Below are 16,136 nucleotides of genomic sequence, written 5' to 3'. Positions count from 1 at the left end.
ACAGTAGTACATAGTTTAAACCTGTTATTTGCCACCATCTTGGATGTCTTTAAAAGGGGATTAAATTCCTGGAGGATAAGGCTATCAGCAGCGACTAGTTATGATGGCTGTGTAATACATCCAGTATTGCAGGTGATATGCCTCTGAATACAGCAAGTGGGGAGTGGGCTGTTAAATTCATATCCTGCTTTACAAACATCTGGTTGGCCAGTGGGACTTTTATGTTACTTTAATGTGTTTTTCTTGGCCTGCCACCACCAAAATGTGTCTGCTCTTTGGGGACAGAAACGTTTTGGAGGTAGATTAGGATCCCAAACTCAGGGTTAGCCACATTTTTTTTCATTCCAAAATATGGGGTGCCAAATATCATACTGTTTCTAGAGATAGGAACAGCACTCAGAATTTGGAGTTCATAAAGTGCATTAAACTGGCCCTGGGAGGTTGCAGGTGAGTGATAAGCCCAAATCTCCACCTGCTCTTCTACCAGTCTCGACGGAAATTAAGTGAAGTGAAAATACTTCAGTGGCGTTGTTATGCAGAGATTGCTTAAGAGGTAACACGGTTGCGGAAGATCTTCAAAGGTCTATTTCATCTACTTAAAACAGCTGCATCATAAAAAATTCATGTGCAAGTATTTTCCCATATTCACGTTTATATTCGTGACGATTAGTATCTGGCAAAGAGCTGCTTTCCATAATCACCTCCTTATACACGAGTTACTAAGATCTGAACCGACCCCCAAATGTATACGACTTTCTCATTACAGTAGTTTCGAAATGAAAAAGAGATGTTATGTCAGAAATGGTCATGCGTGGTTGTATCCTCTCGGAAGTTGCTGCGGACATTGCGCTTGCTCCGTGCTTCTGGGCCGTTTAAAATTCCAGCCGTGGGCGTGGCGGACGAGCTGAATCGCGGGGGGAAGAGAAGATGCCTGGGGAGCTTCCCACGTTCATTCAAAGCAAAGTTCGACTCCTGCCCCTTTAAGAATCTTACGGTAGAGCAGCGTGCATATTTCCAAGGCAACTATGGGCGGGGTTCCAGCGTCTTCAACGTGCGATCGCGGTGACGTCCTGAAAACCTGAGCAATAACAACAGTGACGTGCGGCGGCGCGTCCGTGGCGGTCCCGCTTTTGCGCATGCGTGCCCTAGTGGCCTGCTTCTATTTACGTGGGGGGGCTCCAAGATGGCGGCGGTGTTAGCAGCGAGGAGAGCCTAGTGAGGAAGGGGGGGAGGCACCCTGACCCGGTTAAGGGGAGGGAACGGGCGGAGGAGGAGCCGGAGACGTGGGTGGTGAGGGAGGGTCACCGAACAGGTGGGAAGGGGGGGTGGGGGGGTTAGATGATGGCGGAGCCGCGCCGGGTGCCGTTAATTAGTCTGTCACCCGTGAGGCGACGAGAAGGCGAGACTCCGGTGCTCGAGCGAGAGCCTGGAGGGGGTCGCGAGGCGGAGCAGCCATTGGTGTGTGAGGCCCTGAAACTGCCAGAACAGCCGCAGCAACACCACCTCCACCACGATAGTGGCCGAGCAGAGCCTCCACCGCAGCCCTTCGAGTCCTGCTCCCGACTGGAGTTACAGTCGGCGGTGATACCGCGCGAGGTCAGCCGGCCTGAGCAGACGCCGAAGCCGCTGCTGCCACCTCAGCGTGAGCCTCCAAGGCCAGAGCCGCCGCCGCCGCCGCCGCCGCCTCCGTCGAACCAGCCGTTGCAGCTCGAGAGCAACCGGCAAGAGTCGCCGCCGTCGCCCCCGCGTCAGACGGTTCGCCTGGAGTTGGTGCTGAAGGACCCCACCGAGGAGAGCTGTGTGGAGTTCAGCTATCCCGAGCTGCTGTTGTGTGGCGAGCCCCGGGTACGGGACCTGCAAACCAAATTCCTCCCTCTCCATCTTGACTCCTATTTATTACTCTTGTCCCTTAGCTTGAGCGCTGTGTGAACGAAACGAATGATGGGGAAATGAAAGCGCTTGCTCGGAAGAGCCTATGAGGATATAAGAGCTTAAACGCTGCTAGAGTTACCCTGTCAAATGATAGTGACCATGTAGAAACAAGCTTTTTTTTTTGCTGTGTGACCCTTTGATCCAAATCAGAGTCCAAAGAAATCCATCAGTTGGCATATTGATCTGTGTGAGGCTCAAATATACTTATATTGCTGGGGCAGCTCCCAGGGTGCACACATTTTATTTAATTTGTCTTCAGTTAATTCTTTTAGAAACATTATTCACCTGCATAAATTATCTGTTCTATTATCTGGTGTTTGTGAGCATTTCACCATGGGGCTTATCCAGAGTGTTCATTCAACCTTGCCACCTTTGTGGTGCCAGGGCACAGTCATAGAATCGTGGAGTTGGAAGAGCTCCTGAGGGTCATCTGGTTCAACCCCCTGCTATGAGGAATCTTTTGCTCAATGTAGGGCTTGAACCCATGACTCTGAAGAGTAAGAGTCTCAGACTGTAACAACCGAGCTATAAGAAGCTGCCCTACTTGAACCTAGCTGCATGGCTGTGCCAGGGTACCATAGTCTGTGTAGGAAGAGTGGTGATCATGTACAAAACTGAACCCAGTATAGGTTCTTGTACTTCAAACTGTACACAGGTCAGGAAGTTCCCTTGTTATAAGCCCATAGAATGGCTTAAATTTGTGAGAGTAGCCTAATTTGTTAAAACTAGTTGTAAACAGCTAAAGTGGCTAAGGAGAAAGGAAGTCAGTCTATATTAAGGCTAATTACTTGGTTGTAACTTTTAATATATTGGTGACAAGTTAGTTATAACATTTTAAAACACCTTCCTTTAGACTTCAGAGTCTGGTGTTGCATAGATATCAGGCTTACTCTTACAGTTCTGTAGGAGGCTGATAGCATTGAGGGTTAGTGTACTTGTTTTTGCAAGAAAGGCTGACAGAATTTTCAGTGTTGCATGAAAAATTGAATTACGGTCACATTTGATTGTTGTGAAATAGACCAGTATATGAAGATATTCTGACTGTTGCTTTGTAATTTAGAGAAACTTGTCTGAGGAAAATATTTCAGAATAGTTCCATAAAATTATCTAATTACTTTTCTCTGGAGTTCTCAAAGCGTTGATGCTAGATAAAACACTGCCATGACCAGTCCATTGTAAGGAATGGTAGCATTTCTTCTTCCTAAACAGAGACTAATTACAGTTAATCACTGTTTGTACTGCTGGTAATTTGTCTATAAGAAGCTATTGTGTTTCTATACTGGTTATACTGCTGGTAATTTGTCCATACGAAGCTGAGCTGTTCTCTGCATTTGGTTTGGTGTCCCGTGCAGATTTGGGTTCTTTAAATGGCTCATTATGGTTCCTTCTCTAAGACTTAAAGTGGAATATTTTAACTGCCACTTAATAGCATTTTGGAGACAGTGAATGTTGAGTTCTACAAGCGGTGTTGCAGCCTTATCTACAGAAATTCAGGGTTTGTGCAGTTCTGAGAAATGGATAAAAGCTGTGGATAATTCACAATCCTCATTACACTGAGGAACATCTGATAGCTAGTTGAGACATTTCTTTGGGCCACATTTTCTTCACTCACAGGAAGGTCTACCTATGTGAGTGATGTAATATATAATCCCGGATTTATGGATTGGTCTTGAGTGCAAATTAACTAACAATGCACAGTGTTAAGATCCTGGTTTGTGTTGGCTGCATGAATCTTTCTAGGAGTGAAGAAAATGGATCCTAATTCAAGATTAAATTGTGCTTAGGATGTGTTGCTAAATATCTGAGCTGTAGTCCCTTCAGCTCACTAGTTGACCACTGAGAATGTTCGCACAGGTGGCTGCTATCAAGATTAGCCTATGTTTGTATTCCATCACTAGAAAGAATGATACTTTTTGTGTTCTCTTTTACAATCTGGTCCTCTTTATATGGATCCTAAGGGTGGCATTGTGCAGTTTTTACCAGGTGTACCCCTCTTAACGTTATGGAATATAATATGTGGTCTGAGGAGTAATTTCATATCCATTTGCCCTTTGCTTTTCTGCTTTTTCACTTGCTGTAGTTTAGTCTTCTTTGTAGGCCCGCATACTTGGAGTATTGCAAATTATCATTGAGTGTTTTGTTAAAAAAAATACGTCTATAATCTGAAATCTTCTCATACAAAGCACATTACATTGAAATGCCCAGGCAGTGTATAACATATTTTTACCTGAGTGCTTTGCCCAGAAGCTGACTGAGGGTTGTGATTTTAATTTTTAAAAGAGATTATATAAAATGGTGCAGATAATTGTTGTTCTTGGAGGCAGATGCAGGAATGCCCATGAATGATTTTACAGACCACATGTGGGATCACTGGCCATTTGCGAACAGCAGATCTTTGCTCATTGTGAAACAATATTGAATATGTGGAAAGGTTAATGAAACAAAGGAAATAAAACTAGCTGAATTACAAATGAATTGTTTAAGCACAGCCTTATATTCCTAAACATTGTTGAATTTTGTGCAGCTGAATCCACCTATGCTTTTCCTTTTCCACAGTAGTGGGAAGGCAAAGCAAGAGAACACTTGTGGAATTGTGAAATGCCCTACGTAGTATTTAATTGTTTATCACTGGACCGTTATGTGCTACGTTAGGTCATGTTAGGAGCATGTCATGTAGCAAACTATAGGGATTTGGTCACTATGGTTGTGGTCCAACACCCTTATCTGCTAAACCACACAAGTGCCATATGTCTGAAAGCACAGCCTTAAGAACACAAGATGACCCTGTCTGAATCAAACCAAAGGCCTACCAAGTCCAACATTTTGTTCCTGCAGTGGCCAATCAGATGCCTATGGGAAGCACACAAGCAGGACATGACTGCAACAGGCCTCTTCACTCATTTCCCCCAGCAACTGGCATTCAGAGGCATGCTGCCTCTGCGGCTGGAGGTAATACATAGTCATCATAACAATTAAGAATTGATAGCTGTATCCAATTTGAATGTGTCTAATCCCCTTTTAAAGTCATCCAAGCTAGAGGCCATCAGTGCATCTATACTGATGGGGAATTCTATAGTTAAACTGTGTGCTATGCTTCCTTTTGTCTCTTCTGACTCTCACACCTTTCAACTTCATTAGATGATCCTGGGTAGTTGCATTTCATGCAAGGGACAAAAACCTCTCCCTGTCTCCTTTCTTGTATACATAATCTTGATTACCCATACCCGCCATTTTTTTATAAGCTACAAAGCCCCTTTTTCTATCTTTTCTTTAAAGTAGGATTGCTCTAGCCCCTTGGTTGCCTTTTTTCTGCGTCTTTTCCAACTCTACAATATTCTTTTTGAGGTGTTGTGACCAGAGCAGCACACGATATTCCAAAGGTGGTTGCACCATAAAATGATGAAAGGGTGTTAACGATATTGGCAGTTTTATTTTCATTCCCTTTCCTAATGATTCCCAACATGAAATTTACCTTAAAAATAAAAAAATCAGAGTGGATACCCATCCCACAATCCATTCAGTTGAGTGGCATCTAGCCCTGACCATGCTGCAAGGACAGTAAAGTTTATTGACCTTTAATCTTTAAAAATCCATCTGAAATTGATTAGTCTTTTATAGTTGCTTCCTAGATTCTACTGACTATCACAGAGAGCATTTTAGTTTGTAAATAACTTTGACTCACACACTTACAAGACCTTTGCCTGCAGCTGCTCTCCTAGAAATATGATCAGGCATAATAACTTGGGGAATGTAGTTTTCAATCGTTCAACCTGTGATGAAACTGAATAAAACCTACAAACCCTCAGGAACTTGTGAATACAGGGAGTAAAGGGACTTCTCATAGTTTTGTTTTGAAAGCTAACATACTTTCTATCTCTACTTAGAATAATGTAGCCTGAATGAAAAATTTGAGCAAGCTATGACATGAAATAGGGACGCGGGTGGAGTTGTGGTCTAAACCACTGAGCCTAGGACTTGCCGGTCGGAAGGTTGGCGGTTCGAATCCCCGGGACAGGGTGAGCTCCCGTTGCTTGGTCCCAGCTCCTGCCAACCTAGCAGTTCAAAAGCACGTCAAAGTGCAAGTCGATAAATAGGTACCGCTCCAGCGGGAAGGTAAATGGTGTTTCCGTGCGCTGCTCTGGTTTTACCAGAAGCGGCTTAGTCATGCTGGCCACATGACCTGGAAAAACTGTCTGCGGACAAACGTCGGCTCCCTCGGCCAGTAAAGCAAGATGATCGCTGCAACCGCAGAGTCGTTCGCGACTGGACTTAACTGTCAGGGGTCCTTTACCTTTTTTATGACATGAATTCTCTGCAAACCGTCAGTTACCAATATTGATATTTTACATTCAAATGAGAATCCTAAGTATGTATGAGTTGGATGTTGAATGTTGTTGTTGTTAGTCGCTTTATTAAAACAATAATAATTCATAAGTTGACTGCCATCTCACCAGGGAAAAGAGCTTTCAGAAAGCTTTCTCTAAAATGCAAGTTCTAATCACGAGGCTCTTTATCCCAGTTTTGCAATGTAACTTATTCTCATTTATAAGAACTTGATTTAAAATTAGCACTTGGGGGGAAACCCAAACCTGTCATCTTTAGAATTATTGTCTCTGTAGCCCAGCTTTTATGATATTGGATCAGAAGTAATTCTCACTGGCTTTTGGTAAACAATGTGCGCCTGGAGTGCTGTGAACAGCCTCCATGGCACTGCTCTGGAGTAAGAGCAGGGACTTGCATTCTTTCTGTGTGTCTCCTGCCAATAGATGCAGTATTTAGAAATAACATTTGGGAAGCCAGCAGGCGTGTTTAAAGTGACTCTGGATAAGTATATTTGTTCTGCAGCAGATGCCCAGTTGTTGCATTTGTTGTGGGTACCAGTTGCTTTACACACAGCAGTCAGTAACCAATGTCTTTTTACCAATGTGGCATTTCTGTCGAGAAATCTCTTATTTGAATTACAGCCTGCCTTTGTAATGAAATAACATAAGGTGGCTTACAAAAATATTAATACACTAAAGATAAAATACAGAATTAAAACTCACGGCAGTTTTACCACTGCTTCCACCTAAACTTTAAGGGCATGTAATGTGAACCCAACCTACGTATCTCTGCCCCACCATGTGGGTAAACTTTTGCACTTGTGGTAAATTGTGTGGTACAGCAAAGGAACACAAACTGCTATCTGACTGCAGCAGTGCCCTGTCTTTGAATCAACATTTTCATGCTCTGTGTGTGTATTCTTTGAAAACTTGAGTGCACATCTTTCTTTCTTAAAAACTATTTTTTTAATGCTTTATTGGTTGAAAACTTTATAACAGAAATATGCAATAGTTGTTATAGGCAAAATAAGAAATACAAAATAAACAATTATTCATTCTTTAACTAATTCTTGCTTTGTATATCCATTTGTGATTAGATTTGACAAGACCTCCAATCTTCCCCTTGCGTTCCTGAATTAAGTTCCTTAAATACACGCTTAAACTTTACTTTCTCTATGTTATTTGACTTACTATAAATTTTATTTTATAAAATTATCCTACTTACACACTGAAGCTCAATCAAGACCTGCCAACAGATTGATCTTTTGACAGTGTTCTTTTACATATACTCTGTATATATCCCACTCTCTGATAATTTTTTCTTTCTTAAATACTAAAATGCAACAGAGATAATTCTCAACAACTGGGCTCTTCAAGTGGCAGATTACCAACCCCACATATATTATGGGAGGATAGATTACATTGTTGGCACATTATTGTTAGCAGGCAAAGTTCTTTAGATCTCGGTGCTTGGACTGGTTATATATAAAACGAGAGTGCCAGAATTTTACAACAGTATAATTCCTTAGCTCAGTCCTACGGCGAATTGTCACCTTGTCCCTACCAAGTGCAATTTGCAACTGCCCCCACCCAATTTCTTGTCCCTCCAACATCCATGACAATTCCACATGACATTACTTTTCCAAATGCTTCTTGCTATCTCCCTCTTTCTATCTTATACAAAACCTAGTTCTAATTCTTAAAAAAAAACCAAAAACAACATTGGGAATTTCTGGAAATGTTTCCCAAGTAGCCTTGTCAAATGGCCATCAAAACTGCTAGTGCATTAAGTGCTACTTGTAAAGGTACTCATAATTGGGCTGGCTTGCACATAACACTAACCCATAGTTTAGTGCTATGTGCACTGAGCTCCCCATTCCCCTCCTTTTCCCACATGGTGGGGTGGGGAGTTCAGCATTTACTTCTAGGTATCATGCATCCTGATTCATTGCATGTGAACTGGGGATCCTGGTTTGAAAAAAACACTTGAGTTGTAAAGCAAGCCATCTTCAGTGGCTTGTCCAACCTGAATTTGTTTCAACTTTTGTTTCGTTGCCTTTTCAGCCTCTTCAGCCACATATCACTAACCTTTAGAAATGTGCGGAAGAATTACGTAAATTGTTTACATTTATAAACTATAGTTCAAAACAACAGATTATCTTTTTTCATGAGCAGATAGGTTTGCTGTTTGACCCTTATCTACCTTGGCTTGTAGAACAGTGTATTTTTCATTACTTTAGATGGTTGCTGCTTTCCTGATTCTGAAGGGCTTCAAAACTCTAGAATACATGCTCTTGTTAAATTAACAGTGACACATTGGTATATTGTTTCTAGAAATATACATTTTCTGAGGTTTTGTGAGATGGCTTGTAGAAAGTTCTATGAAATATACTTCTTCATCCCAATTATTTGAGTTCTTGGTCTTCAAAGGATGGTGAAGCATCACCTTTTGCTGAAACTTGTGCCATGATAAATGCAAAAAGTTTTTATATTGTAGTTCTCTGATAGAAAAAGGATAAAAGTACAAGGCAAATGGGTCTTGTAGTGGGTTGGCTACAGATTTGTTATTTTGTAAGAATTATTTTTTCCCCATACTGGAAGCTGGGCTGCTATCAATAGTTTCCTGGTTTGGATGGAATGAGAAACCATGATTATTTAGAGGCATCCTGGTTTGCTCATGCTGCCACCCTGAGACCTTATGGTGAAGGGCGAGTAAAAAAAAAATCTAATTGTCATCATAATGAATAGATTCTGAAAGCTGCCTTAGTTTGTTGAAGGTGAATTCTAACTTTAACCTTTATATGCATGTCAAGCAGACTAGGAAAAGTGACTGATTTACACTGATTGATTGACTAAGTGAATTTCATAAACAAAATGCTTGAATGTGTGTGTGGAGGGGGAATTGACAATGGAGCTTAATGAAAAAATAGACAATTAAATTGCTATTTTTCAGATATTTCATCTTACTGTCTTACTGGTATTTCATTGACAATGAAGTGGTTAAGTTATATCAGATGTAATAAAATGTATGGCTTTGCCTTCATTGCTGACAGCACTCCAACTTCTTTGGCATACGTCATGCTTCTAAATACATATGCTAAGTTGGGAAGGGCAGCTAATTATTCTGATGCCTTGATCTTAGAGACACATATTTCAAAGCAACTCTTAATGATTCCATTATAATTTACTTTAAAGTAGGGGTGGCTTGCTTTATTTCTTTTTTCTTTTTTTCTTTTGTCTGAGGGCAACATTCACTCTCAGCCAGCTCTCTTGGGGGCCAAATGACAGCAGTGGGTGGCTGGGACCCCACATTTTTTCATGTACACTATTGCATTCACATACTATGCTGATACACGTGCACACACACACACACAGAGAGAGAGAGAGAGAGAGAGAGGGAGGGAGGGAGGGAGGGAGGGTACACCCACACATTTTACCACCTTTCTGCTTATCAAATAATCAATCTCATAACTGGGGAAGGGCATGATATGTATCCCTGTCAAGGTGCTGGGCTTTGCCCATCACAGTGCAGAGCCTACTTTAATATTTTTCTTTTTGCTGCCACTGCTAAGACTGGTGGGATCTTGGAGGGTCAGAAAGATTTGGTTGGAGGGTGCAAATTGTAGGTAAGGCATCCCTTCTTTAAAGTTTCTAGTGCTGGTGTGTAACAGCGGTAAACTGAAATCGTTGCAAAGGCTGCTTCCTCACCAAAGCTGCATTCATAAAATAAACTGTACTGATTCTGTGGCTTCTTTACTCATTTGTATTGTGCATATATGAATTTAAACAATGACTGTGATTTCTGGGGTTTTCTCCTTAGATAAAATCTGCTTTTTCTGAAGATCCATTCAATGATGAAGAGCGTGAGAGGCATGAAGTGGAAATGCTGGCTAAGAAATTGGAAACAAAATACGTGAGTAAACAGATTTATTACGTTGCTCTAAGTCTGGCTGTTCATATTTTATAGGTGTTCTTACTAAAGTCACTTGATGCATTCTGAAGAATTCACTTATCTTAATTTCTCATATAATTTAGTTCATGGTGTCACATGTGTTATAAAACTTAGTTAATATTGTTAGATTTTGGCTGCAGTTCTACTTCTTGATGGAAAGAGGCTACAGAGAGACAACACATGGAACTCCAGTGCCACTAGATACATTACTGTTGTTCTGGGATTACAATGACATGTTGGGCCAGTTGCAATAAACAAAGTCCCCTTTATGCTTCCTCCTTGCCCCCGGTGGTTAGACTACCTGCATAGGGAGCAAGATAAAATTGGTGGCTACATATTTCAGCAGGGCGTTCTGGAAACTAGAAAGCCGTGGTTTGTTGTGGTTAGACATAGTGGGTTATAGCTCACCCAGTACAGCAGCCATTTGCTTAGTGTGGAGGGCAGCTGAAAGAAAAACAAAACAAAGTCAATTATATTTTTAAATAAGAAATTGTTTAGAGAGTGGACTGATTTAATTTTTCATCATTCTGGGTGCTTTTTGTAGAAGAAGAAGAAGATATAAATAATATTTGTTATTCAGCATAATGCTACTCATCCATCTTCAGCCACACTACTCTCTATTTAGTCTGTCTTAACCTCTAACCTATCATAATCTTTCATAAAAGAAATCCTGTCTAGAATGAGGTCATTGAATTGTCATTGTTGAGCTGTTAAGCTTGGAATTGTTAACCTGTGACTATAAGAGTTATCTAGTACTGTATAAACTTTCATGCCTATATTTTTGTATGAGGATTGTGGATTTTGAGAACTTGAATGCAGCAGCAAGATAAATTATTTTCTGCTATACTGTAAATCCAAACTGCAGGAGGCAGTGGAAGACGGGAGTGCCTGGCGTGCTCTGGTTCATGGGGTCACAAAGAATTGGACACGACTAAACAACAACAACAACAACAACAATATACTGTAAATTGCTTGATTGTGTCAATACTGAAGTAGCACCAAAAGTTTCCCCTGTCCGATGCCCTATAGTGCCTGTGTCTGCCATATATTAACCTGGTTGGCACCAGTACCTCAGTGGTTTCAAGTTGTAAATATTGTGTTGCAGGGTGGAAAGACCCACAAGCATCGGAAGGACCGTGTTCAGGATCTAATAGACATAGGCTATGGTTATGATGAAACTGATCCTTTCATTGATAATTCAGAGGCTGTGAGTAAAATTTATTTGTTACACTTGTATGCTGCCCTCTTTCAGTCATTCCAATCAGTGTTCAGGGGTTTGCCTATGATCACCATTCCAGGCACTAGCAGTTTTGCAAAGCTTTTTTACTTTAAAGATGAAATTACATCAAATGCCTTCATGCTATTTTAATCTACTTTGTGGAAAGGGGGATTAGTTCATATATCAGTTCTCACACAGGTTGCATTTAGCAGTCTGGCTTTAGCCTATATCACAATAATTTACAACATCAGTGACTAAGAGCAAGGCCTTTATGCTGGGGTTCTGGCCTTTGGAACTAGGCCCAGAAAAAGCAGTTGGCCAGGTCAGGTGCTGGCCAGGGGCCCCTCATTGCTCTGATGCAGCAACACCACCATTAACTGCCCTGGCTGCGCCCCCAGGTGCTTTATAGCAGTACCACTTTTGAATAAGTGCTAAATTTGGTTCCCATCTGTGGTGGCCACCCATCATTTAAAATTACCCAGAATGTAATGCCCTGGCCCATGGATATATGAAATTTATTGAGTTCATAGATCTATAGTCTGGGTAGCACTATAGATCTATGAAAGCTATAGATCTATGAAAGCTATAGATTTAAGGCTGGGACATTGCATTTTCATTAATTTAAGATAGTGGGATGTCACTATGGATAGGGGCCAAATTTGGCTCCTGTTCAAAAGCACTGCCTCCCATCCATGGCTGAAGCATATATTGGGGTCAGGGGTGGATAGTGAGTGGTGCCGTTGCTGCCCATGGCAGAAAAAGTATGTGACAGCAGTCACTTCTGCTGTCACAAGCAGTTCTGAGTCCTGCCCTCATTGGGGTGGTGTTAGAGTGGCATATTTGGCACTGTGCTGAGCATCCTCAAAGTCTGACTCTGGTCCTATTTGGAACAATCTGCCAATAGATGTCAGGAAGTGTTCTCTGTCTTCTTTTTGTAAGCAGACCTTTTTATTTCAGCTTGTATTCAGCTGCCTTTGTTTGGGAAGCTATGGCCAAGGTTTACTTACATTTTTTTGTTGTAATGGTTTTTATTTATTCTGTAGTTCATATAAAAATTATTAAAATAATCAAATTTATCCTTGAGTACCATTGTGTGTTAAAAAGCAGCATATAATGTTTTAAAATAAAATTATCTCTTTCTGGGTCTGAGAGAAAAGCTAAAAGGCAAATGGTTTACACTATATTTTAATTGGAAATAAACCCTATTGTGTTCAGTGGGGCTTGCTGCCTAGGAAGTGTGTTTAGGATTGCAAACTTAGTGTGATGTTTCTAGAATATGATGTGAGCTAAATCTTGTTAAATGTCAACATTTACCTGTTAATCATGGAATTATAGTGAGCTGGTTAATTTTTATGATTTACAATATGTGCCAGAAACAATTGTGCCACTAATGTTGTTGGACGCTTGCCAATGTGCCCTGGTAAATGATAGAAATTAGGATGACATTTGATGTTAGCTAGAGGCACTTGATGAGGGATCTTGAGATTTTCTGTTTTCCAGCTGGCTTTATAAAACATTGATAATAGATTAATATGAATTTTCACATTTACCCTAATAGCTTTACATTTTGTCATGGCTCTGCTATGTTACAATGTATGTAATGGTTTGAGATTATTATATTTTTGTATGTGGATATAATGTTGTCAGCACTGCAGTATCTCAGCATTGCCTTCATCCAAATATTAATCTGTTTTTAATATGCTTTGTGAGTTGTACAGTCCTGGCAGTTATTTTCTCCACACTAGTATGGTGTTATTACTGTATTTGGTTAGTTTAATATCCTGTTTATTGTATGGCGGTATAGCAAATGCATTATTTCCATATTAACAAAATGGTAATGATCTCTTGACCTAAACCTTCCATTTCCTTCCCAGTATGATGAATTGGTACCTGCATCCTTAACTACTAAATATGGAGGGTTTTACATAAACACTGGGACTCTGCAGTTCCGGCAAGCATCTGATTCTGAAGAGGAAGACTTAACAGAAAGCAAAAAAAATAGACCATCTAAAGTGAGTAAATAATTTATTCCAAGAAAAATTTAGAGATGTCACAGGTTTGCTGTGAAGATTCTAAAGCACCTCGCTTATAACGTTGAAGTATTTCAGTTTTCACATTAAAGTAAACGTACTATTTAATACAAATACCACAATATTTATGTTCATTTAGCTGGCTGTCTCTATGTCCCCTTGCTTTTGAAGATTCTAAGAAGATGCTTAATGAATGTGTGAAGCTGAATTTACTGAGTCAGATCATTAATCCATCTAGCTCAAAACTGTCTACTCTTAGTAAGAAGAGTGTTTCACAGTTGCTTCCTGAAGTCCTACCATCCAGAAATGCTAGGGATTGAGCCTGAGATCTTCTGCAAGCAAAGCTGAATTGTAGCCTCTCCCCATTTGATTTTAACGGTTATGAAAAGAAGATCAAAATCAGCACCTTGAATTGTGCCTAGAAAAGAATAGTGAGTTGGTGCAGGTGCTGCAGTGCTGCTGTAATGCAATCTCTGTAACCCACCCATGCGTAACTTTGACTGCAGTCCTATATACACAGAGTCCCACGAAAACTCTGTATTACTTTTGTGTAGACATATATAGGATTACCCTGAAGCTTTGCAATCCTAGGAGGGGTCAGGGAAGCATGAAGTGGTGGATTCTTCACTGTATCTGCAGTCTTGTCAGCTCAGGACAACTAAGGCAGGCAGTTGTGAGGGGTTGCAGGCTCATGCAGTACAGAGGCCCAGAGAGGGTTTCTCTCTGAGAAATGGACCTGTTTAAAATGCAACAGATCCATAGACAACCCACTCTGTCCCATTAACACCCTGTTTCAGGGTCCTCGGCTGGCTACTGCTGGCAGCAACACTGTAGGTGATAGTTCCTCTGCTGCACAAGCTTTTGCGGGTGCTTCTGGGGCCTCTGGCAGCAGCATCACATACTTACTTGCTAGTGGAAGAACGTTCTGTCTAATCCTAGCCCCCTCCAGAAATGCTGATCATGGGTGTCGTATTAAGCTCTACATATGACAAGTGATTGCTTGTAAAGTGAAGAATAATGATGGAAGGACAAATTGGAGGTAGCTGTCATCTTACCATACTTGTAAGGTTCCAGAAGCATTTGACTGTTGGAAAGATTACATGGATCTTGTTCTGATCCCATAATGAAACACTTACAATCTTAATTCCATAATAAAATGCTATTTCATGATTGAAGTAATGGTGTGCTGCTCTTCTCCCCCCCCCCCCCCCCCCGCGTTTAGGTAGTAAAACTGAAAGATGGCGAGGACCATGGCATGAAGAAGCGCAAACGGAAAGAGGAAGAGGCAGAGAAGGAGAAAAAACCTCAGAAGATGAAAGTTTCTCGGCAGTTGGGGTGCATATTACACTAATTTCTATGAGAGTGTATCCTGGTTTAGTGAATTTATTTTTTATTATTTATTGAATTTACGGTATATGCCCCCCTGTACCTGCAGGTCTCAGGGCAGCTCACGGAATAAAATCAGAATATAAAACCACAAAATACATAATCAAAATAAAAACAGCAGCAACCCAACACACACATTTTAAAAGGGCATAGGATGTCAATCAAATCAACCCAAAGCCTAGTTAAAAAGGAACAATTTTGCCTGACATCTAAAGGTGTATAATGAAGGCGCCAGGCAAACTTCCCTAGAGAGAGCATTCCACAGATGGGGAGCCACTGCAGAGAAGGCCTGTTCTCTTGTTGTCACCCTCCGGACCTCTTGAGGAGGCACCAAGAGCAAATGTTAAATTACTCCTTAGTTTTTATTGTGAGCTGCTGTTTATTTAAATAAATTAAAATCAAGTTGTGACATAGTCATGAATAGGACAAAGGGTGGGATTTTGCAGTGTTCCATCCCCCTTTGGTTTCCTGCACAAACCTAGCAGTAGAATGGCTAGAGCTTCTTGTTGGCATCTGTCTGTCGAGGGACAGTGGAGTGCGCCTCCAGGGGTGAAGTCTAACCACTGCATTAGCGACACTGAAGTGACCTTCCCAGGGTGCAAGCCTGGGCAGTGTGTACAGAGGTCCTGGGCCGCTTAGATGACAAGACTCCCCTCTTGGCTGTGTTGATGTGGTCCAAATGAAGTCAGAGCAATACATTTGGCAGCAGCCTGCCTGCAGGAATTGCCAGAAGGCATACAAGGCGCCTTTCCACCATCTTAGGGACTCCACTCTAGCTTTGTGTAGGGTTTATTCCTTAGCCTTTTCTTCTGCTGAAGATATCCCATAAGGCAATGGTCGTTTAAGACCAGAGTTTTGCTACTCCTAGATGGGCTTCCTTCCAGTGTTCGAAACTCCCATTGTCCTAGGCGCATTTTGGGATAGGGAATTTTATTAGTGTCAGCAGTTTATGAGCTCTGGGCGCAGTACTGCACCTAAGATTTCAGATTAAAACTGTGGAGTGGAAGGAAAGGATGAGCTTTTTCTGCCTCCTGACTTTCAGCTTCTATCTGAAGACGAGGAGAGACCCTCTTAAGAATATTAGGGGGGTGGGCAGGGGAAGGACTAGACCATGTGAAAAATGAACATAATATTTTAGCTGCAGTTCATTCATTTTCAGCTTTGTATTCTTGTTATAAAAAAGCTTGTCTGGACATTCAGTAGTTGTGCCATAACCTAGGTTTAAGGTGCCATTTAGCTCCTATCTTTTCTATCTCAGTTTCTAACACTACTTCCTTCCAATGTTGACGAGCCCC

General features: G+C 41.3%; 1 protein-coding gene across 2 annotated transcripts in view; it reads left to right on the top strand.

Moving 5' to 3' along the window:
- Positions 1-249: 249 nt before the first annotated feature.
- The window catches only part of UBN2 (ubinuclein 2), a 46,147-nt gene continuing 30,260 nt past the window's right edge, over positions 250-16,136 (top strand). Inside the window, exons 1-5 of one of the 2 annotated variants that reach the window (XR_013843033.1) lie at positions 250-1,845; positions 10,075-10,167; positions 11,312-11,413; positions 13,300-13,437; positions 14,678-14,790. Coding sequence is in view for 1 of the 2 variants with exons in the window: in XM_079993366.1 (XP_079849492.1) it covers positions 1,339-1,845; positions 10,075-10,167; positions 11,312-11,413; positions 13,300-13,437; positions 14,678-14,790 (953 nt within the window). In the remaining variant the exon portion in view is untranslated. The remainder of the gene's footprint in view (positions 1,846-10,074; positions 10,168-11,311; positions 11,414-13,299; positions 13,438-14,677; positions 14,791-16,136) is intronic. The other variant, XM_079993366.1, reaches the window with a different exon arrangement.

This window comes from Podarcis cretensis (genome assembly GCF_951804945.1).
Source record: "Podarcis cretensis genome assembly, chromosome: 10".
Lineage (NCBI taxonomy): Eukaryota > Metazoa > Chordata > Lepidosauria > Squamata > Lacertidae > Podarcis > Podarcis cretensis.
The sequence above is the reverse complement of the archived record's forward strand: the minus strand, read 5'-3'. Positions and strand labels throughout refer to the sequence as shown.